The 24,880-nt window shown below is 39.3% G+C and overlaps 1 protein-coding gene across 2 annotated transcripts in view; it reads right to left on the bottom strand.

The window, feature by feature from the left end:
- Tgfbr1 (transforming growth factor beta receptor 1) overlaps positions 1 to 24,880 on the bottom strand; it is a 62,149-nt gene that overhangs the window by 19,691 nt on the left and 17,578 nt on the right. The window contains exons 2-3 of one of the 2 annotated variants that reach the window (XM_028882773.2): positions 9,558 to 9,803; positions 5,213 to 5,455 (exon numbers count right to left, since the gene is read on the bottom strand). In XM_028882773.2, coding sequence (XP_028738606.1) covers positions 5,213 to 5,455; positions 9,558 to 9,803 — 489 coding nt within the window. The remainder of the gene's footprint in view (positions 1 to 5,212; positions 5,456 to 9,557; positions 9,804 to 24,880) is intronic. The other variant, XM_028882774.2, reaches the window with a different exon arrangement.

Raw genomic sequence — 24,880 nt, 5'->3', positions numbered from 1 at the left:
TTCCCAGTTAGCTCTCTCTGCTTCTGCTTGTGAATCAAGATGTAAGCTCTCAGCTACTGCTCTAGCACCATGTCTGCCTGCTGCCATGCTCTCTACCATGATGGTCATGGACTCTCAACTCTCTCAAACTGTGAGCCTCAAATTCAATGCTTTACTGTTTCAATTGCCTTGGTCATGGTGTCTTAACACAGCACTAGAAAAGTAACTAAGACAACCACTTATTAACTAGATAAATTGAGTGACAGTAAAAGGAAGCCACCCCCTTTCTGGCTTCTTGATTTGAAATACCCAGGAATCCAAATACTACAGTCCACAGCAGTCAGAAACTTTCCGCCTTTCCTCTCATGGGTTTTTCCTCTTTTGCTAACCAACTCTCTCCACTTTCTACAAAGCAGTTAGCAGTCCTATTAGAAAGCATTGCTTTTGTGTATAAGGAGACTAGTAGTTAAAAACAGGTCCATAAGGAGCTAGAGAGAAGGTTCCATGGCTGCAGAGGAGCTGAGTTCAGTTCCCAGAACCCACATGGTGGCTCACAATCAACTGTAACTGTAGTTCCAGACGCTCTGATACTGTCTTCTAACCTCCAAGAGTACCAGGCATGTGCATGGTGCATATACACATGCAGACAAAAACTCATACAGATACAAACATTTTTAAATCTCTTAAAAGGACTATTTTTTTTTAAAAACAACAACTAAAAATAGATCCATATGGAAAATTCTTATTTAAATCAAGGAGTGCTTTTCCACTACAATCAATCAATTCCCAATTATTTTACATTGTTTAGTCTAAATACTGACTTACTAAATTTTCTTAAAACTTTGTACAGGACCATAAATTCTACCAAAAGTATCCTAAGGGCAGGCCAGATGGTTCAGTGAGTGAAGAGGCTTGCTGCCAATCCTGATGACCTGAGATGGATCCTCAGGGAGCCACATGGTAGAAGGAGAGAACTGACTCCCTCAAGTCAACTTCTGACCTCCACATGCACACAGTGCCACACATGCAGGAACACACACATGCAATAATGTATTGTTTGTTAAAAATAACAAATGACAAATAAAAATTAAAAACCATTTCTCTACAAAAGCATCTTAAAGAGTTCATTTCAGGGGCTGGAGAAAATGGCTCAATGATTAAGGTAACACTTGCTACTCTTTCAGAGGACTTGAGTTCAGTTCTCAATACCCATCCATGTCAAGGCGGGTGTTCCCAACACTTATAACCACCTCTAACTTCAGTTCCAGGAAACCTGATGCCCTCTTTTGGTCTCTAAGAGCACTATACACACATAGCATTCATGCACACACAGACACATAAAAATATGAACTACTCTGAGAAAAAGGGCAGGGCCATAAAAGAGCTCATTTCAGGAGATGAATCTGGAAGGCAAGTAATAAGCAAAAAGCAAGCCAAGCCAGGTATGGCAGTCCAGGCCTATAACCCCAGCATTTGGTAGGCTGACAGGAAGACTGGCCTGAGCCTCAGAGAACCTACCTAAAAGAAGAAGGGAGGGAGGGAAGGAGAGAAGGAGGAATTAAAACAAGCATAAATAGGAAGTCTGAAGAAGCCTGACAAAGACACAGACACAGGAACGATTAATTAAGGCTAACTGGACAAGGAGAAATTGTGTCTTCCCTTTCTAGATACAAAATGCGAACAAATTTAGATTCTTCATATTATTTATATTGGGTTTAATCCATATGAGTACTTGAGCTTTTTTTTTTTTTTTTTTTTTTTTTTTAAGATGTAACAATTTCCTTACAGAAATAAACAAGCCAGGCTAGCAAGGTAGCTCAGTGAGTAAGGGAGCTTGCTATGAAGCTTAAGGACCTGCGTTCTATCCTGGTTCTCACAAGGAGGAAGGAGAAAACTGACTGCTGACCTCTATATGCACCTCATGTCATGTGTTGTGTGCACACAAAGAAACATACATACAATAATAATTAATGTAGTAAAACCTTACTTTTTAAAAAAAAATAAAAAATCAAGCCTAACATAGATCTCTACATTTTGTTTTAATCTCCCATACCTTTAAAAGTGCTTGAGAGGAAATATCAATAAGGGAAATTAGGCCTTAACAACCATGTGTTCAAGATCACACACCTGCAAAAGCCCTAAGGACTCTGGACTAAGAGACTGCCACATACTTGACAATCTAATTGCAGCTCAAATACAAGCACATGTATGACTTGTGACTAAATTAATGCAGGAGGGAGTAGGTTATCTTCAAATTTAGAGGTACTGTAACTTAGGTCCTCAGTCTTCCAGTTCTGAAAATTAAAAGTACCTTTCCAAGGTAGAACTAGAACTTTCCCTCCAATATACTCATAGTACTAATTAAAACAGAAGAGCATTCAAATCCAAGGTACATTCAGTTTTACCTTTTCCTCAATGAGTAAAAGAATTTTCAGGGAATTATGAATAGACAGGACATCGTCATGGGTATGAGTCCTACACACAAAGTGGCATTAAAGCTTTAATATGAACACAGGGAAAAAAGATTGCCTTTCTGGAGTTCAGAGAGGATTCTGCACACTGTAAACTATGATAGACAAGAAGATCCTAAACAAAGCTTTTTTTTTTCCTTGCATAGTGTAGAAAAAGCCCTATGTGAGTGTTCTTTAGTATGTTTTCAATTAAGACCAATCCCTATCATCTGGACATAACTCAATGTATTAAGTCTTCACACACACACACACACACACACACACACACACACACACACACACACACACCTTGTCTCACTTGGACTTCACAGCAATCCAATGACTTGCACTGCTCATTGCTTTGACTTTAATGATGGAATAACTCAAGCACAAGACAGCAGCTGCATGGTCACAGAGCTAGCAAATGATGGAGAGGTCTTGGGGGAAGAGGGGGCGAGAACAACTCCTGATGGCCCCAGACGGACAAGGGAAGTAGAAAGACAAAGAGTAAGTCCATCCTCCAATTCACACAGCTACATTGCAAAGGCAAATAAACAAACCTCTGTTAGAAATCAGCTGTCGGCCAGGCAGTGGGGTGCACGCCTTTAATGCCAGCACTTGGGAGCAGAGCCAGGCAGATCTCTGTGAGTTTGAGGCCAGCCTGGTCTACAGAGCGAGATCCAGGACAGGCATTAAAACTACATAGAGAAACTCTGTCTTGAAAAATCAAAAAAAGAAAGAAATCAGCTGTCATCTACATGGCAATGTCTTGAATCCTTTCAGTGGGCTTGTGACTGTGAGCTGTTGTAATTTCCCTGGATGTAACTTCAGCAATAAGAGAACAGATCCAAGTGACTAATTAATAGTCTGTAATCACTCTAGTTTTCTGCAACTTTGTCTCCTACTTATCATGGACCAGGATCCCTTGTGAGGAGACTTTTCTTTGAGAACCATTTGCATTAAAACTCAGAATCAATGGAGAAACCAGGAAAGTCCTAACATACTTTTTGTCTACTTCTCCTTCCCAAAGTGTGTCATATATCCAGTACTCCAGCTGTTCTAGCCCAGTCCAACCTCTCACTGCCTCACTCTCATATGGGACTAATTAAGGAGTCTCTATGGCTGCTTGGGAGCTTCGTGTACAAGCTTCCATGTGTTCTAGCAGTCAGAGAAAGAACACACTACTGAATATTCATTGCCACATTTTTACCAAAGGCTTCAGGTCATAGTAAAATCAGGTTCCTCAAATACTTAATGAGTGAGCAGGCATGCATATATACCATTATGTATTAATTTCCTTAAAGTAAAGACATCTATTATTACATGTGTTCTGAGCACTAATGTGGTTTTTGAGCTTCAGAACTACACTATTCCTCAGTCACAACTCCTACTTCAACATTTTTTTTAGTATCATTTCTTTTGAAATCAGCCAGATTTTTATTTCCAAATTTTCATTATGGCCACAAATTTAGCCCTTATTTTAAATTGATCAATAGTTTTCAAATGGTAGTATGCCACATTCAAGACTTCAGTAAACCACTTTTAAGCATTTTTACCAAAAGTATCTGTTCTATATTTCTGTAAGGAAACAGAAGCCCAAAGAGGAAATAGACTGACCAAAGTCATAGAGCTTGTGTCAGAATCTAGACCTGCTGATTACTAGCCACACATCAAACTGCAAAATTGTAAAGCAGACACACTTCTCTTAGTCTTCTTCCAAACCACAGGCAAGAAAAAACAAAAAGTAAAATACTCTTATGTAAAAATCTACCTCAGGATGATTCTGGCAATCATCCAGTTTATTTCTGAGTTCACAAAAATCAACAAACAAAACTGAGAAAAGCTAACATCATAGTCCATTCACTAATAGAATTACTATTTTTAAATTTTCTTTAAATGTAAAAAGCTACTAAAATGCGATAGTTTAACTTTAAAAATAGACAATAAATTGGACTGGCCCACTGACTCAGTGGATGAAGGTACTTACCAATAAGCATGAAACCTGAGTTTGTTCCCCAGGATCCACATGGTGGAGGAGAAGCCTAAATCCTACAAGTTGTCCTCTGAACTCCACATGTACACCGTGGCTAGCAGGCAGGCAGGTGCACACATGCAAAACACACACACACACACACACACACACACACACACACACACACACACACACTTTTGCATTAACATAACAATTTCATACCTTTAAAACGGCAAATAGCCTTCCAAATTCCAGGCCAACAGTCCCAGAACTGCAAAATGGTAACTGCATCTCTTAATGGCAGCTCTATCTTTATAAAAATGGTGTCCCAGCTGGGTAGTGGTGGTGCAGGCCTTTAATCTCAGCACTTGGGTAGGGCAGGCATATTTGTGAGTTCGAGGTCAGCCTGGTCTATAGAAAGAGTTCCAAGACCAGCCAAAACTATACAGAGAAACATTGTCTCAAAAACCCAAAATCAAACACAAACAAACAAAAAGTGTCCTACTTTCTACCTCCCAAGCTCAGAAAAGCCAAGTATCATTCTATAGGAGAGGATGCTCTGAAGTTTATACAACTGTGTAAGTGACTTACTGGTTTCAATGGGAAAAGCAATCTCTAACTTACCTACACTAAACTATGTAGTCAGACAGACACCAAGTTCAACAACCTTCATTATTAGGCTGCAATCTAGAACAGCATTCACACTATCTCAAAATTTTAACATATTAAGCCAAATGCCCCAACCAGCTAATTAAATAAATTGGCCAAAGTGATTTATTAAGATTTAAGAAAAGGTAAACAATGACATCACCTGATCCAGATCCTGATGTTGTCATATCATAAATTAAATCTTTTAGGGTGGTGCCCTCTGAAATGAAGGGGCGATCTAGGGATGGATCTTCTTCATTTGGCACACGATGGTGGATGACAGTGCGGTTGTGGCAGATATAGACCATCAGCATAAGTGCAATGCAGACGAAGCAGACTGGACCAGCAATGACAGCGGCCAGCTCCACAGGACCGAGGCCAGGGGACTGCTTTTCTGAAAAAGGTCCTCAAATGAAACAAACATCAACAAGAACAAAAACACTGTAGGTGGTACCCACATTTTCCAAACCCTCCATATTTTCCCAAGTGTTCACTGCTATCACTTAGTCCTAGAGCCTCGTCACACAGGGCTCAAGGCCAGAACGAGCTCCCCATTCTGTCCTCTCTCTCCCCATTCCGTCCTCTCCCCATCTTGCCTTCTCTCCCTGCCCCCTCCCCTTTGGACCTTCAGCTCCGTCAGTTCCCTCTTACTCTTCTTGTGCATCCCCTACCCATCTTCTAATCCATCACTGGGTCAGTCAGCTAACCAGCATCTTACACCTCCTTCCCCATTTGTCACCTCAGATGAACTAGTAAAGGAACCAATCATTTGAAACAACTTCCAACAACTTCCAATAATCGTTTTTTATAAAGCACTTTGGTCTTATCTTCTTATTCCAAGTCTACAGCAGGTTTATAGCAAGGGGGAAAATATATAGTTAATAAAGGTTTTACAAATTATCTATTTCCTCATGATCTTGCAAAGGCTCATACTTTAGTATATACATTTTCATCAACTTTTAAAAACCAAAACACTTCCTTGTTTACTTTTGTTTTTTATTCTAGTTATTTATTCATTTATTTATTTTTCTTTTTAAACCCTCCCATCCTTTTTTTTTTTTTTTTTTTTTTTTGTGAGACAGAGTTTTACCATGTAGTTCATCCAGGCTGGCCTCAAACTTGGGATTCTCCAACCTCTGCCTTCTAGCTCTGGGATTAAAAACCCTTCTTTTTACAATAGTTTGTACATATACATTCTTTCTAAACTATTTTTGCCAATTGTATTTTTAATTACATACCAATTATTTTCTTAAACTCTTAATAAATTAATTTTTGCTCATTTAAAAAACACATTAATAACCACATATATGTGTCAACAATTAAAAAAAAAGGAGGCCATGAATTTAAAAGAGAGATCAAGGAAAGTTTATGAGAGGGTTTGGAGGGAGGAAAGAGAAGGGAGAATGTGATATTATAATCTCAAATATAGTACTTAAAAGTATATTAATTATTTTTTGGTATTTACCAATATTTTTCATTCTTTACATCTTCATTTCGATTAACTTATACAGAATTCTATTTCTAGCAATTTCTTTCAGAAAGAGTACTTAAATCTTTATATACTGCATATTTAATTAGTTACCTGAAGACAGCTGTTACCTTTGTATATGAAAAGTCTTGGATTACTTTAAGAATTTTGGCGGCAAATAATATTTCACTTCCCCCAATACTTGAATAAAATGGAAAATCTGAACATTTTCCTCCTTTTTAGATAACCCGTGTTAAATGCACTGACGCTTTTTTTCCTATGCTTAAAAACTATACTGGGCTGGCAAGGTGGCTTGTAGGGAAAAATGTCTGTTACTGGGTTTGATAACCTCAGTTCGATCCCCAGGAGCCACAAAGGAGAAAACCAACTCCTACAAGGTGTCCTCTGACATGTGCACATGCGTGCACACACATACACACTGTGGCACATGCACACCAGCACACATATACAAAATAAACAAACAAACAAATAAATAAATGTTAAAAAAATATAAACTGTTAGTGAAAAAACAATCCATCTTCTATGTGATTGAACACACCAGTGCCTGCACCTCTCCCCACACAACCACGTACACTTCCTATGGACGCACTCGTGTGTACACTGGATACAGTGTACCCGCTCAGAGAGAAGACAGGTAGGAGGCTGGAAAGTAGCAACTGGCAGGGCTTGAGGATCTCCTCCCTAAGGGATGACCGACAGGTAACAGTATGGTCTCCTGGGTTTCAAGAGCTCTCCTAGTGCAGTGTGTGCAAGTCAGCTGGAAATATTCTTCCTAGTCGCACATACACAGTAGCACACACACACAGCACATGCAGACTCATGCACACACATAAATAATTGTAGTTTAAAATTTTTTTTAAAGAAAATGAATTTTAATAATTTTAAGTAGTTCATTAATCTTGATTAATATTATTTTCTGTAGTCTGTCATTTTCTGGATTTCTAGTAAGTATTTTGGATTACCTAGCTCTATCTTCAACCTTTTATCAAATCTATTTGTACAGCAAGTGGTTCTCTTGAAGTAATCATTAATAATGGTTTAAATGTTCTCATTTATCGTTAATAAGTGAGAACTGAAAGTTCTTTGCTAACAAGTGGCAGCTTATAGTGTAGGAGGCCATCTAATTGAACTTACCCATCTAGGCTACATCTTTTGAAGCACTGACTCTTTTCCTTTGCTATAGTTTTGCTGCTTGCTAACTGGAATCAGAAATGAGGAGAAATGAGGTGAGTTCTCCATAGGGTTCTATAAATTTCCACTTAAATATTTCAAGTTCAAACAATAGAAATGAGAAATTCAGGAATCACCATTTTCTTTGCCATATTATAACTATAGATGCCTATATAAATGTCACCAAGAAATTACAGGCTGGAAGAGCCACGGAGTCTAGCCACAGAGAGCTTCATAGCTTGCTAAAACTATGAGGAAGGCTGTCTCCCTTCTGTGCCTCTTTCCTGAGCTACAGGTGTGCCTCCTACTTTAGTCAACATGAGCTCTGAGCACTGGGCCAGTCACAGTGAGCACCAGGGTTTACCCTGAGGACTGGAACAAGATGCTCCTGAAAGGAGAATCTAACATTTGCTCCTGTAGCAACTCATCCCTAGTTTTATACTGAAGGCAAGCACAGGATTTTTACTAGTCTGGTGTCATACACACACACACACACACACACACACACACACACACACACACACACACACTCTGCAGGAGGAGATGTGGAGGTCAGAGTTCAACCTTTGGATGTTCATCTAAATAAGTACTGAATTACAAGGGACTCGTGTCTCAAACAAACAAGCAGACAAAAACTGACAACAATAGCATTAGAAGTTTTTTTCTTTTTTTAACAAAGGACAAAGTATTCCTGTAGCTCTAGAGTTTATTATGTCTAAACATCAAGATGAAAATTCAGTGTTTGATTACAGAGAGAGAGAGACAGAGACAGAGACAGAGACAGAGAGACAGACAGAGACACCAGCTGGCCTCAAACTCAAGAGATCTTCTTGCTTCTGCCCCCTTGAGTTCTGGGTTTAAAGGTATGTGCCACCATGCCTTTACTTTATGTTCTTTCTTTCCTTCCTTCTTCTTCCTTCCTTCTTCTTCCTTCCTTCCTTCCTTCCTTCCTTCCTTCCTTCCTTCCTTCTTCTGGCATTCATTCTTCCATTAATTCTGTTAGCATTAATATAGGTTTTTCTCCCATTTTATATTCTTTTGACTATTAAAATAAGAATCTAGGACTTGGAGAAAGTGGCAAATTTCTATTTAATTCAGAATCTTAAAATTACTGGCTCTATCAGCACCATTTACTATTCTTTCATGTGTATGGGTGTTTTGCCTATATGCATGTATGTTTGTGTACCACATGCATGACGTGCTTGAGGTCAGAAGTGGGCATCAGATCACATGAACTCAAGTCACAGACAGTTGTGAGGCACCATATGGGTGCTGGGAATCAAGTCTGGGTCCTCTGGAAGAGTAACAAGTACTCCTAACTGCTGAGCCATCTTTCTAGCCCTTCCAGGACCTTTAAAAAAAAAAAGTATTAAGTACATGGTATCACATCATACAGATCATAAACAAGGTAAAAAAAAATCATAAAATAAAAACATCTAGACTGTTCAGTGCACTTGATTTCTGCCCATTAAAAGGCTTGTTGATTGGATTGCATTAAGATGTAGGTACATTGTACAAGGAATGAGAAATTCACTCTGAGGACGAGGTAGGGAAACCCTAAGGACATGCTGCCCTATGAGAGTCTAGAATTCACTTTGCAGAGGCTACTCCCATGTAGCAGATCTCACTGAGTCTCCTAGCACTGCTTTCTCTAACAACACACACCCAGGAGTCAGGATCCTAGCTACTCATAATCTACAACTGTGGACAGGTCACTTTTTGCCTCTACCTTCAACAAGATGAGCTTGATGACTTCTGTAAACCCTGGCAGTTCTAAATTTGTAGACAGTCTAGAAGCTTTCTTTTAGCATCCTGAAGGAAAGACAGGGGTGCTAATACAACAACTTACCTGTAGTTGGGAGTTCTATTTTATTACAGTGGTCCTGATTGCAGCAATATGTTGTCGTAACAGCCCCAGTTTTGGAAGATGGCGCACAAACAAATGGCCTGTCTCGAGGAATTAGGTCGATTTCAGCTATACACATACTGTTGTGTATAACTTTATCTGTGGTCTCTGTGACTGAGACAAAACAAAGACCATCCGTCTCACAGGTAAAATTATCTTTTGTACAGAGGTGGCAGAAACACTGTAATGCTGGAAAAAGAGAACAAAATTTTATTAGGAAAAAGAATCCCAAGGTTCAGTTTGTAAGTTCAATATTTACACTGTTAATACAGTTTTGATCTATTATAACACAACTTATGTACTGTTCAAATAAAAAACTTTTATTACTCTTAGAATGTTGAAGAATGACATATATATAGAAGTCTAGGTAATTTAGTGAAATTTCAACCTAGGCTTTTACCCTCCCCAAATCTGCTTCCTAGAAAAGAATTACACATAATTTCATCTAGATAAGACAAGCATTTGCCCTCCCATTTCAAACAAAACAGAGTTACACTTGTTACTGGCCCTAAATTAGACATCCACATACACACCTCACACCCCTCACAGGTGATTGGGGAGCAATGTGTGAAAATACTGCCACAAACTCAATACAGCTTAGAAATGTCATTTCAGTAGATTCGCAGCAATGAAGTTAATAGAAATAGATTCCTATTGAGTCACTGGTTTTCTACTCACTCTTGTGCAAACTCTAAGACACATACCTTCTAACTATTATGGGGTAGACTATTCCAGGAACAGTTTATATATGCCAGCCACATGGGCAAACTAGCTACATGTCCACTGTACCTATTAGGTCTCTGTGGCTCAACTCTAGGAATGACCCCTTTATGGAAGTATCTGCTGTCACCGACATTTTCCCACATATACACCCATATCCTCTAATGAGGTTAACTTACCAGAAATGCTTTTATTATTTCCACCTCTAAGAAAATGTAAGTTCTGTGGGGTCAGAGACCCATACCCATTCTGAAAATCCACCATAGAGCCCTATGCCTGACAGCAGCATTAAAAACTGCTTGCTGAATGAACAACACAATAAGTGATCCAATTACTCAGTGGCGAGGGAAAAGTCCAGTTAGGTGGAATGGCCAACAATGATGAGACCTGGGAGGTTCATTATATCTAGAAAGGGAGTAGCTAGGTAGACAGCAGGCCAGAAGAAAGCTTTTTTTCTTAAATGGCTAGTGTGCTGTACTTAGCAGGCCTGAGTTGAACAACACAGCATATTCCCAAGAGTAACTGTCCTTGACTGGATGTGAGTGCTGAGCCTCTAGGATATGCTCTCTGATAAGAATGTTTCTGTATGTATAAGGCTTGGGGTCACATAGTACCAATTTGACCAGATCATTGGCACTTACAGTGTAATTTACAGAAGAGACCTATTTTTTGTTTGTTGGGATGGAGGCAGTTAGTCCTTAGCTCAGCTGTTATGCAGACCATAAGCCTATAGACTGATAGTTAATCTAGATCATCAACCTGACTGGGTTGAGAACTATCTAGATTTGTAAAGCACACCTCTGAGGGAGGATTTGGGTTACAGGTGGGGTGACCTGCCCTTAATGTGGATGTTATTGTCCTAAGTTCTAGAGATCTGAATAGAGTAAAATGAGAGAAAAAAAGAGAGAGGGGGAAAGGGGGGGGAGGAGAAAGAGGGAGGGAAGGAGAGGGAGGGAGACCCATTTAAGATGCTCTGCCACACCCTCGCCAACTTGATGGCTACAATTTCTAAACTCTGAGCAGACTAAGCCCTTCATTAAAGCTAAGAACAGTAATCCTCAACTTGTTTCTGTCAGATGCTTGTCATAGTGATGCAATGTTTAACTAATACAATGGCTGGTGACTGATCATCAGGAAAAGCCCTGGACACTAACCAAGGCTCAAGTGGGCTTCACTGGCTGCAAGTACTTTGTACATGCTGTCACATGCCACTGCTAAGAGAAGAAAGTGTCCTGCTCTACTAGGAGGTGTGCTATTTGGGGACCCTAAACTAACAGCTAAACTCTTAACTCAGGAACAGCAGGCTTTTCTTGAGCAGCTGCTTCAAAAGGTTGCTGCTGCAATCAGTACACTTGCCTATTAACAAACTAACAAAATTTTATTTTGATCATTATAAAAAAATTTCAGAGCCAATGAGATGGCTCAGTGGGGCTCTTGCCATACAACCTGTTCACCTGAGCTCAATTCCTAAAACCCATATATAAAAGATGGAAAGACAGCATCAACTCTAAAAAGCTGTCTTCTGACCTCTACCATGTTCACCTCTCATACACATAAATAATAACAATAAATTGAAAGAATATTTTCATTCTTTTTAAGAGTTCAGCCATTTAACTCAATTCTACCCAAATATGAAGGGAATTCAAGAACAGTAAGGAGAAAGAATACTGTTAGAAAGAGATAATCATTATGCTGATTTTAGCAAAGAGTTTTAGTTCTTCTCTCTGCCTAGTTAAACCCACCTTTCCTCTGCCTCTCATCCTTCAAGATCCTATTCAAAGATCCTTTCCACATGTAATCTCAAGTCTTCCCTTTACATAATTGGGTTTGTTTCATTTGTTCTCACATACCTCTGCATACCTTGAAGATGCATACCAATCTGTCTATAGGTTGTTGTTTGTATCTCTCATTACTCTAGGAAGGGCTGTGTTTAGCCGTTTTTTGTTTTTTTTTTTTTTATTCTGGACCCTGAGGTAGTATAAGAAAAATAGATTTGCTAACTGGTTTCCTATACAAGAGGTCACAAAGAAGAGAAAAGAAGTCTATGAGTTACATACACATTTTCATTCCAAAGATAATCTATCAACAATGATAAACATTCTGAATCCTGAGTAACCACCATCTCCACAAGCATTACGAAGCTTTCACAACTATTTCTACAGCTGTGTGAAATGCTCATTCAGGTTAAATGTCCTTGTGGCACACTTTACACACAGACAGCTTCAAGTATGTATAGAGCAAAAACATACAAGTAAAACTTAAAACACAGGATCACAAGGTACTGTAGACCTGGTAGAGTCAAGACAGCTAGTACCACAGGTGTCCAGAATCCATGCAAGCCTTACACAAATCCCTTCTTTGTAGAAAACCTTGCAAACATTCACCAGCAATATATACGGCTATAATATTCAACGACACTTTCTGTTCTCACTTCCAGCAACAAGTGGTTTAGAAAACCATTTAGTAAAGACTTCAATAATAGTATAATACTAGCCCTATCTTGCAGTAAACAAAACATCTCATTAAAACTGGTATTTGAGGAATGCTTGCTAGCAAGTGTTTTGGTTAGGTATGAGATCTCATTATCCTGAACTTACCAACAAGCCCTGAGGTCATTAATACTATCTTGAAACAGCCACTTGCAACATTTATTATCACTGCAGTTAGAACAGTGAAACAGATAGAAAAATAAAACCAGACCTAAGGCCATTTTATTTCTACAATGAAAGAGAAACATAAACTGTCATGCCAAATAATTGCATTAATTTGCATTTTGCTATTTGTTGTTGTCTTTGCATTTAATTTACAGATTAAATTTATAATTGTAAATGAGCCCAAAACATTAAGTTCTATGCTTCCTGATTTCATGTCTACAATCTAAAGAACATCATGAAAAATACATTTTGCAGTTTTCCTTTCAAAGAGGTCAGTGTAGATGAAATTTTTAAAAAGCCAATGCTGAAGGGCTTCTCTTATTACTCTTTCAACAAGAAAGGTCACTAGACAATATAAACATCATATAACACAATGCTTAGCCAGGCAAGGATTTATCTCTTGAGGGAATTTTGAAATTCCGTTTTTCCAGTCTAAATCAGATGACTGAATACAGGATTGCTATTATATGACATAGTAATACAGTTTGTGAAAAATTAAAATGGAAACAACAGATTATCATAAACATTTTACCTTAATTCTCATTTCTTACAAGTTCAAGTCTGTAAGCTAAGTGTGATAGTGTATACTTGTAATTTTAGTGCGTAGGAGGCAGAGGCAAGAGGATCCCAAATTCCAAAACAGCGTGAGATACACAGCAAGACTGATTCAAAATAAGCAAGGGCTTGGGATGTAATGTAGACAGTGGTAAAGTAGTTGCCTAGCATGTGCAATGCCTTGGGTTCTATACCCAGCATCTGACCTCCCCCTAAAATTATAAGTGACTTTATTATTAGATAGATCCAGCTCCTGGTTTACCTCATTCCCCTTTTTAAATTTTTTTCTTTGTGTGTAAGAGTGCCTGTGTGAGTATATGCCATGTGCATATGGGTGATTGAGGAGGCCAGAAGAGGGTGTTATAATAGGTTGTTGTGCATAGCTGATGTGGGTGCTGGTAACAGAACTCAGGTCCTCTGGAGGAACAGTATGTGTTCTTAACCAATGAACCATCTCTCCAGCCTGCACCTTCTTCCTCTTTTATTAAAATAGGTCTCTGGGCTGGCAAGATAGCTCAGCAGATAAAAGTGCTTGCCATGCAAGTCTGACCACCTGACTTTTGATGCCAAGAATCCAAGGTGGAAGGAGAAAACCAATTCCCAAAAGCTGTCCTTTGCGCTCTACTCACACACAGTGATGCACATGCACTCACACCCATAGACACTCCTGCACACACACAAATCATTTTTACGTCAAAGTAGGGGACTGGCAAAATGGCTCAGTGGCTAAAGGCATTTCCCATCAAGTCTGGGAACCTGAGTTTGATCCCCAAGAAACCACACAGTAGAAAAAATGGATTCTTTTAAATTGTCCTTATTTATACACATTTGCAGTGAGACATTTTTCTCTTACACACATCACACACCAAATAAAAATGTAAAATATTTTTAATTAACCTGTCTTAGTTTCAATTTTTAAATATTTTTAATATACAAAGCAATGAATGTTATTACTACATTTTCACACATATGTATCATTACACTATATTGCAATTCATCCCCCATGTCCTCTCCTCATCATCTTTACCTTCACAAGTAGTCTCTTTTTATGTCACAGGTATTCTATTACCTTCTCACTTAAGATCCTTCACATCTTCACAGTCCCTATTCTAAATCCAGCTCACACATTTAAAATCCTGCTTTCATATGAGAGAAAACATCTGTTTTTCTGTGTCTGGCTTACTTCATTTAACATGATTTACAGTTATATCCATTTTCCTACACGATACAGCTGAACAAAATTCCATTGTATACATGGACTATATATTAGTGCATTCATCTGCTCATGGACATCTAAGCTGGTTACTACTTTGGCTGTAGTGCATAGTGCAGCTATAAACATGAATGTGTAAGTATCTCTGCTGTCCCAGCTAGTTTTATGTCAACTTGACACAAGCTAGAGTCAGAGTCATCAGAAGGGAGAGAGCCTCAACAGAGAAAATACCTCCATAAGATCAGGCTTTAAGGCAAGCCCGTGTAGCATTTTCTTAACTAGTGATTGACATAAAAAGGCTCAGCCCGTTGTGGGTGGGGCCACCCATGGGTTGGTGGTTCTGGCTTCTATAAGCAGGCTGAGCAAGCCATGTGGAACAAGCCAGTAAGCAGCACACCTCCATGGCCTCTGCATCAGCTCCTATCTCCAGGTTCCTGCCCTGTTTGAGTTCCTGTCCTGACTTCTTTGAGTAATAAACAGTGATGTGGAAGCATAAAACCCTTTCCTCCCTGTCGTAGTGTTTTATCACAGCAATAGTAACCCTACCTAAGACAGAAATTGGTACCTGGAGTGGGGTTCTGGAGGAACAGAGTATAAGGTTGAATATTGTAAGAATATGGAATAAGCTTTCTAATTTGCCAACACTTACAGTTACTGAAGCTCTCCTAGAAGCTCAGAGATTACTGAAAACCCCTGGTGTGCTTTACAAAGTTAAGGAGACAAATGCATTTGACTCTCATGATTCACCAGTTGTGAGAGGCAACAGATTTGGTGACTCTGTATATAAAACTTTTGACAATTTGTGGAAAAATAAGGAAAATTATGATACTGATCAGTTGCTCCTAGGATTTCTAGACAAACTGACAAAGGAAAAGAATGAGCTCCATGATAAAATTAACCAATTTCTAGTACTTCAGAATACAGTGAAAGACAGCTATGGACTGAATGATAAATAGACAGCCTCCAGATGTGCATAAACAGCCTAAAGGTTGCTAAGTTTCCACAGAGCTCAAGTTGTGGAAAATCAAACTGAAGCCCTCATTATAAGATTGGCTGAATTAAAGTGAAAATTTAAGTCCCAGACTCAGAGAGTGTCAAGAGTTAAAGAAAGGGCATTAATTAGTAAAGAAAGTGATCCTGTCACTTGGGATGGGAATGTGTCAGACCACTCCATTGAAACTGAAAACTGAACCCTTAGATTCTCAAGGGTTTATCTCACCTGAAGAAGTAGTCTCTCTACCCTCAGAAGATGTACGCCTACTCTCACCCCCTGAAATATTGCCTTTTCTACCTTTGACTGAGGAAATTAACCTCTCATTGTCTGCTAAACCAGCAGTGACTTTCTCTGAAGGATACCAGGGCATCTGTGCTAAAATACAAAGTCCTTTGTAATCTACCCAGGAATGGTATGGCTGGGTCATATGGTAGTTCTATTTTTTTTTTTCTTTCTTCTTCTTTTATCTTTTGGAACTTACACACTGACTCCCATAGTGGCTACACTAGTTTACAATCCCAAAAGAGTGAATGATAAGGGTTTCAATTTCTCCACATTCTTACCACCAATTATTGTCATTTGGTTTCTCGATGGTAGCCATTTGGACTGGGGTGAGATGGAAACTCACAGCAGTTTTAATGTACAGCTGAAAATGTTGAATACTTTTTTCAAGTATTTATTGGTCATTTGTACTTTTTCTTTTGACAACTTTCTCTTCAGTTTAGTAACCCACTTATTAACTAGGTGATTTTTTTTTCGGTGTTTAATTTTGGCAGCTCTTTATGTATTCTAGATATCAGACTCCTCTTTGATATATAGTTGGAATCCCCACCCCAATTCTGTAGGCTCTCTCCACTCTGCTGTATAGAAGGTTTTTAATTTCATGTGTTCCCACTTATCAATTCTTACATTATTTCCTGTGCTGCTGGACTCTTACAGAAAGTTCTTGACCATGCCTATGTGATGGTTAATACTGTCAATTTGACAGGATCTAAGATCAAGATCTCCTAGGAGACAAGCCTCTCAGCATGTCTGGAAGGGATTATCCAGATTAGGGCAGACTTGGATATACCTGTGAGGAATTATCTATAAACGTCTGTGAAGGACTGTCTGTACCAGTTTATGAGGTGGGAAGACCCAGCCTAAGTGGATGGCACCATTCCCTGGGCTGGAGTCCCAAGGTGCAGCTGAGCACAGGCATTCATCACTCTTGGCTTTCTGACTGTAGTACAATGTGGTCAACTGCCTCAAGCTCCTGAGGTGCCAAGACTTCCTTTACATGATGAACTACAACCTCAAGCTTGGGGCCAAATGAAACTCTTTCTCCCTTAGGCTGTTTCTGTCAGGATATTTCCCACAGCAACAGAAATGTGTCTAATAGAACCTGTATCATGAAGTGTTTTACTGGCTTTCCTCTAACAGTTTCAGGTTATACATTCTCTGCTCCAGTCAGAATTGATATTGTGGGTGCCATTTGTTAAAGCTTTTGAATGTGTTTTTGACACCATTGTTTACAAATGTTACTATGTCTATTTATGTCTATGTCCTCTTACTCTAGAAACTCATCTCTTCCTGCTTAGGACTACTGATACTTTGGGGTCTTTTGTGCTTCCGTATGAAAAATTTTAGATTTTTTTTAAATAGCTGTGGAAAATAAAGTGTCATTGGAAGACTATCACTTGAAGGATACAGAGGTGAATTTGCACACCACTTTAGATAAAAATTATCATTTTCACAATACTAATTCTGTTAATCAGTTAGTGTGGGAGGTCTTTCTCATTTTTTTTTATTCAGGGTCTTTAAAGTTTTTATGGTAGAGGTCTTATCTCACTGCTTATGTTTATTCCTGTGCAGTTTCTGTTTGTTGAAGCTATTAGGAAGGGAACTTCTTCCCAAATTTCTCAGCATGTTTGTTAAGGATATATAGGAAAGATACTGTTTTGTTTTTGTATATTAATTTTGTGTCCTGTTACTTTGTTAAATGTTCATCAGGTCTAAGTAACCTGGTAGAGTCTTTAGAGTATTTAAATAAAAGGTCACATAGTATGAAAATAAAGATAGTTGGACCTCTTTTCCTGTTTCCTTTTTTCTCTTATATTATTGCTCTAGCTAAGACTTCAAGCACTATATTGAATAAGATCAGACACAGTGGACACTCCTGTCTTTCTCCTGACTTTAGAGGATATGCCTATAGTTATTATCTATTATATAGCCTTTGTTATATTGTGGTATGCTTCTGTTTATAGTTTCTTCTAGGATTTCATCATGAAGGGGTACTGAATTCTATCAAAGGCTTTTTCTGCATCTATTGAGATCATGTGATTTCAGTCCTTATATCTAAGTTTTGTATTATATTTATTGATTTCTGTATGTTGTATCACTGGAACAAAGTCAACTTGTTCATGGTACATGATCTTAATGTGTTCTTAAATTGGGTCTGTAAGAATTTATCCAATTTTTTTTTTCATATGTTCATCAGAGAAATCAATCCACAACTTTCTTTTATTGGTTGTCTTTATCCAGTGTTATATGCCCTTGTCCAGAGTAATGCTGGCTTCGTAGAATGAGTTTGGTAAGGTTCCCTCCCTTTCTGTTTTATGGAACAGTTTGAGAAGCACTGACATTAGCTCTTCTTCAAAGGTTTGGTAGAATTTGACAGTGGCTGTCTGATCTTGGGCTTCATTGGGAGACATTATTACTACTTCAACTTTATAGCTTATTACATCTCTAATTTTATTAATTTGTATCATTTCTTCTTTTGTTTAGTTTGCTAAAAATTTGTCAATCAAAAAACCTGCTCTTCAACTGACTCTATGGAGTGCTCATTTAGCCTTTATTTCATTAATTTCTGCTTGGTATACATTATTTCTTGCTGACATTCCTCTTAGGTTTGGACTGTTCTGAGACCTTGAGGTGTACTGTTATTTACTTGAATTCTGCTGATTTCTTAATGTAAGCACTCAAAGCTATGATTTTTCCTCTTATAACTTCCTTAGTTGTATCCCAAAGGTTCTGGTTGTTTGTTTGTTTTTTCTCATTTTCATTTAATTAAAAGAATTTAATCTTTTTCTATCTGATTTCTTCAGTGACCATCGTACACATAAAAGTTTACTGTTCCATCTATAGTGTTTGAATTCTTAAATTCCTTCATAAAGAAACATTTATATGCATATCTAAAAAGTGATAGACTGTTATTTCCTTTCCTCTACCCTAAAGATCAAGTTTTACTCCCCAGTCTGCAATATTGGGCCATTAAATTTAATTCTGGCCCCATTCCATTTAGTTATTTTATTACTCTCAGTGCATTTCAACATACAAGGTGCCAGGTATAGCAAAAAATAAAAAACATATTTGTATTTAAGTAGTTTCCTAGAATGGATAAGACATTAAACATACTTAAAACTCAAAATAATCAAAGTGCTTCAACTTGCTAAAGTAGAAAAGATAGGAAGCAAAGCTTCACAGGATATGCAAGTCAGAACTTGGAGAATGTATATAATGTGTTATACAAGCAATGATGAGAAAGTGATACTGATGGGGTTTTCTTCAGTGGTAGGATTTCACTTTTGGTTGTTAGAATCCCAAATACTCTAATATAATCAAATTCAAACAATGGTTTAAGACTAAACACAATTGTTTAATTTCACTAACAAAATGAACATAATTCCATTCCCAACCTAGCTCATCTCAATAAGATCAAGTCAGATACTGTAGACTAACACATTTTGAAACTAATTATATATATATATATAATTAAAAAAACATGTTTAGAGCAACTCCATCTATTGACACAATGAAATTTCTTTTCTCAAAGTTGTACTCAAAATTCCACTGTAGAGTCCCAGACTGACACAACTGTATAAAACTCAAAGATTGAAACTCAATTCTATCATTTTTATATAGAAATCAATAGTTAGGAGACCAGTAATTATTAACAGTGATTATTCTACTCAGGTTATACAGATGGATGTGAATCCCCTCGGATAGTCATCACGAACATGAATGACTTCTGATCTCCAGTACCCATGTAAAAGCCTGGTATGGTGGCACATGCCTGCAATTCTAACACTCAGGGGGGGAATGACTTGAAAATCCCTGAGACTTGCAGGCCAGTCAGTCTTGGCAAATTGGTGCACTTCAAGTTCAATGAGAGACCCTGTCTCAAAAAGGTGAAGAACAATTGAAGAGGATCCTAATACTGACCCACATACATATAAAGGAAAAACCCAACTGTGGCTAAACTGCACAGCTTCACATTTAGACCCCTAGCCTGAGACTTTGTTACTGATTGCAAAGATAAAAACTAAACTCAGTGTTTAGTACCTTTCTTTTCTTTTTTTTTTTTTTTCCGAGACAGGGTTTCTCCATGTAGTTTTGGTGCCCATCCTAGATCTCGCTCTGTAGACCAGGCTGGCCTCGAACTCACAGAGATCCGCCTGGCTCTGCCTCCCAAGTGCTGGGATTAAAGGCGTGCGCCACCACCGCCTGGAGTACCTTTCTACTATACTGTCCAACTTGGTCTCTAGTCACCAATCTCTGGGATTATGCAAAGCTTTAATTCCGAGACCCATATTTCCTTGAACTTTTAACATTCTAAAATTTGAATACATTGCACAATCAAAGTTACAAAAATGACACGGGAGGGGGGGGAGGAAATAGGATAGAAACCATCACCATCCACCCTCCAGGACAGAAAGGTAAAACAGGACATTGCAACTTGGGACTGTTAGGTCTAAAGTGGGCCCTCCAAAATGGCAGTGCCACTGACAATGTCATAACTGACAGCTCAGGGTGGACTCCGACTAGGTAAACAGAAGGACTGCTAGGAGAGAAACAAAAGCCTAAAACCAGGATTCCTCAGAAACTTGTGAAGGAGATTTCTGTTTGTAAGGAAGAGCCATTACTTCCCCTTATCTGCCCACAGCCAACTACCTCAGGTAACCAGGTACCCAGTTCCCTATTAACACATGCCTGTAACACATACCAAAGTCCCCAGGCTAACTCCCAAGTTCTTCTGACCTGCAGGCCTCCCTGATATTCTTTCAAGTTGTTGTAGCAGTCCCTAAGAGAGATAGCCATGGCAGTTTTGAATTTCCCAAATAAACCTTTCTTTCTACCCAAAGAGTGATCCAGTTCATTGATTTCACTGCACCTTTGCTTACAGGAGTGACCACAGATGGTACTGTTCTTTTAATCATCATTTAATTATTTGCACTGATTATTTTCCTGCAACTAAGTCTTAAAATTTTGTTGGTTATTAAATGTCTATACATAGATTTCACTATGGTTCCACACTAAAAGAAAAGCTACTATGTTCACAGGGAAAAAAAATCAGTCCGATATCAGAAATATAATTACTACCAGTGAGGTTTTCAAATATCCTAGAGTAAGTCAGAATTTTCAAGGTTTCCAATTTTGATGTGATGTTAAGACAATCAGATACCAAACACCTAGCATGTCAAATGAAGTGACTAATAAAAAGAGAGTAGTCCCCTTGGGTATCTTTCTTTACTGTACAGTGTAAGGGTGATAAATTCTAATTAAGACCTGACAAATCCTTTGAGGCACAGCAGTCAGCTCCTTCTATCCACCTATTCCTCTACTCCAATTCCTCTGAGTCATCTACATTCCCCTTACCGTTCCCAGCACCATGCCATGTCCCTCTCCTCCTTTCTCTCCTTTCTCCTTCCCACCTCTTCTATCTCTGGGAACAGCATACCAGGTAGATTCTCTTCTTTCTTTCAATATGCTGCCTATCAGTACATTTGAGACTACAGGACTGACCACCTTCTCCCTCCAGGTTACTCCAGACCTTGAGTTCGTTCTTTGTTTAAGACAGGGTCTCACCATGTAGCCCTGGCTGGCCCAGAAGTAACAGAGATCCACCTGCTTCTGGTTCCCAAGTGCCGGGATTAAAGCATGCACTATCATACCCAACTTTTGGTTTGTTTTTCAAGGCTTTCAGTCTTCTTCCAATCAACCCCCTGGGGGTTAGTTACGCTGCAGCAAATATGCCAAAGCGAGCTTGCTAAAAAGTCATATAATATAAAGCAAATTTCTCTGGTTTACAAAACATTTTACCTCCAAATGTAGGGCTTTAAAATAAAAATCTGGTCTTCCCAGAAAAACCCCATTTATTCCTACTACTTTCAAATAATTTAAGCATTATTGATAATTTAAGTCATGTCTCATTACATAATTCTCAGTCATTTGTTTTTCCAAAAAGACTCATTTTCCTCAAGGCTCCACAAAAACAGCTAGCACAGTATTAAGTGATAACAGAGAAACAGGCACGAATAGGCTATCCAATGACAAGAGGAGACTCAACAGGAGGGAGGAATACAAAGGGTTTCCTCTGAGTTCAAAATGAGATCAATTACACAAGGACCAGATAAAGACCTACTTAAGAGGTTTGGGGAATCTGACCACAGCTCTCAAAGAATAAACAGTATTATTAAGTGACTACATAGTAATAAGTGGCACTAAGTCAGGCAGTAGTGGCACATGCCTTTAATCCCAGCACTGGGGAGGCAGAGGCAGGAAAATCTCTGAGTTCAAGGCCAGCCTGGTCTACAGAATTAGATCCAGGACGCCAGGGCTACACAGAGAAACCCTGTCTCAAAAAAAAAAAAAAAAAAAAAAAAAAAAAAGTGTCACTTGAACATAAACACTCAGAGATTCAAAAAAATTAAAGTAGGAACAGAAGTTACCCTGGCCATGGAGACAATTCCTCACTTTATAGATGATTTTCTAGCATCTGTCTCTCTCTCTCTCTCTGTCTCTCTCTTTCTCACACACACACACACACACACACACACACACACACATCATGCACACACATATACAATAATAATAGTAAATAATAATAAATAAATAAACTTAAAGGAAGAAATAAGTATCATCAGCTTCCAAGGACAGGACTGGGTGACTAGAGGATGAGTGGAAGACGACTTTACCACACATACATTTTGAAAGATGTGTGAACTTCCAAAAAGATGATATATTATACCTATGTGATGATGCTGAAAAAAATAACTGGAGAAAAATAAAGATGGCTGCAGCTGCCAGCACCTGCTGCAGAGCTCCAAGGAGTCTGAGAGACCCATGGAGGCTCCAAAGGGTGACATGACAGATGGAAAAGGAGTCTGCAGAGGCTGCAATAGCGCCAGATCAACTAAAAAGAAAAAAAGGAGCAAGTCTTATGGAAAGATGCTTTTAAAAAGTGGACTCATGAAATTGGAAAGATGGTGGAACAGAGATGCATGCAAAAGAGAAAGATGGACTGACAGCAGATTGCAAGCACAAAGGTCATGCCTGATGAACCATGGGGCTGCCAGCATGGATGTGCAGCGGCCTGGAACTCCCACAGAAACAGGTCATTACTGAATAGGACCAGCCCTAGACCTGCCAGCCAGCTGGCCCCCAAAACAGAGCCACTGCTACTGCAGCACGTGCTACTTGCCTTGCTGTGACTGCTGCCCGCATGCACACACGCCTCAGGGAAGCAGTCACTGAGGGCAGGGATGTATGCAGCAATCAGGAGCTTGCATAGAACCTGCCTAGCTGCAACATCATCTTGACTATGGGCAACAGCAGGATATCAGAGACGAGTCTTAGCAATGGTTCAGTATTTATGGTGCTTCAGAAACCAGAAACCTTGAATCAGACCAATGACTCGTTGCAATGAATACTTGCATGTAAAGCTGTTTGGCCAAAAAAATACACTGTGTGACACACTGTAGTTTCCAACGTCACTACTATGAACAAATATGTGACAGAGCGGTAGGAAAGATGGAGGAATGGAGTGGGTGGTGAATGAGCAGTGGAGAGAAGTGGTTACAAGTGTGAGAAAAGGCTGTGGTGAACAGGGGAACATGCCTGGATGAGTAGGGCCGAAAGGGTGATGTACAGCAGCCTGGGGTTTGAATTCTGACTCAGTCCACCTCCCCATCCCCCCAAACACGCTGCCCAGCCTCAGGATTATGCTCAGGTTCTGAGCAATGGCAGGATGTCTGAGATGAAGAATGGTTCATTTTCTGGTTTGGACCTCCTCAAAATACCTCTATGGTCCATGCTGCCCTTGGAGGCCCCGTTGGTATTTGTGGTCCACTGCCCCAGGCTGTGTTGAAGCCCAAGGTTAATGTGGATGTCCTTGGCCTACAGTAGCCAGGGGACCATGTTAATGTCTGTGCCCTGTGTTACCACCAAAGGCCATGTGGATGTCCATGATCTGTGCTGATACATGAAGCCATGTTGATGTGGGTAGCCTGTGCAGCCAGCCACCTGAAGCCATTTTGATGTCCGTGGGCCATGCTGCCACCAAGAGCCATGTCTTGGTCCATGATCCTGCTGCGGCTAGGGACCATACTGATGTCCGTTGGCTATGTTACCACTGAAGACCATGTGGATGTCTACTGTTTGTACTGCCATGGAAGACTATGATGGTGTCTGTGGCCTGTGCTGCAGCAGAGGGCCGTCTGTGTTGATGTCCATGATCTGTACTGTCACCGGAGTCTGTGTGACAGGTGCTATTGCCAGAAACCATGTGGATGCAAACACCAGAAACAATGTGCAAGCCCATAATCCATGCTCCCACTGATGGCAACAGGCAAAGAAGCTACTTTTGCAGTGGTATCAATGACTGCAGATTCACAGTTGACAAAGAGGGACAGAGAAGGCTTCTGTGACAATTCATACCCCTTACCCCAAAAATTAACAGCCTAAATGGAAACCTATCAAAGACAACTTTTTAAAATTGTGATAAAGATGCTCAAGTATAGCTCTCCACAACTGATGGCTTCTGGAAAGTGGAGATGCGGGTGGGGAAGGACTCAGTTTTCTTTCAAGGGATGGCCACTGGGAGTTTGGCCATGCTCCACCGAGGATATGGGAACACAAATTGGACTTGGGTTTTTTACCCCCTCTTCTTTTTTCTGTGGGGAAGGTTGAGGGGGGCGGGCCTGGGAAGGCTGGGAAGTGAGTGTGATCAGGGTGCATGATGTGAAATTCCTAACTAGTTAATAAAAATATAATGTAATAAAAACATTAAGATGCTTCTGTATGTTCCATCCTTTTTCTCTACACTTCCTCCACAATTCTATACCAACATATTTATCCTAGGGAGCAGCTA

Source organism: Peromyscus leucopus, chromosome 2 (genome assembly GCF_004664715.2).
Source record: "Peromyscus leucopus breed LL Stock chromosome 2, UCI_PerLeu_2.1, whole genome shotgun sequence".
In the NCBI taxonomy this organism is placed as follows: domain Eukaryota; kingdom Metazoa; phylum Chordata; class Mammalia; order Rodentia; family Cricetidae; genus Peromyscus; species Peromyscus leucopus.
This window is presented reverse-complemented; position numbering and strand designations above follow the sequence as displayed.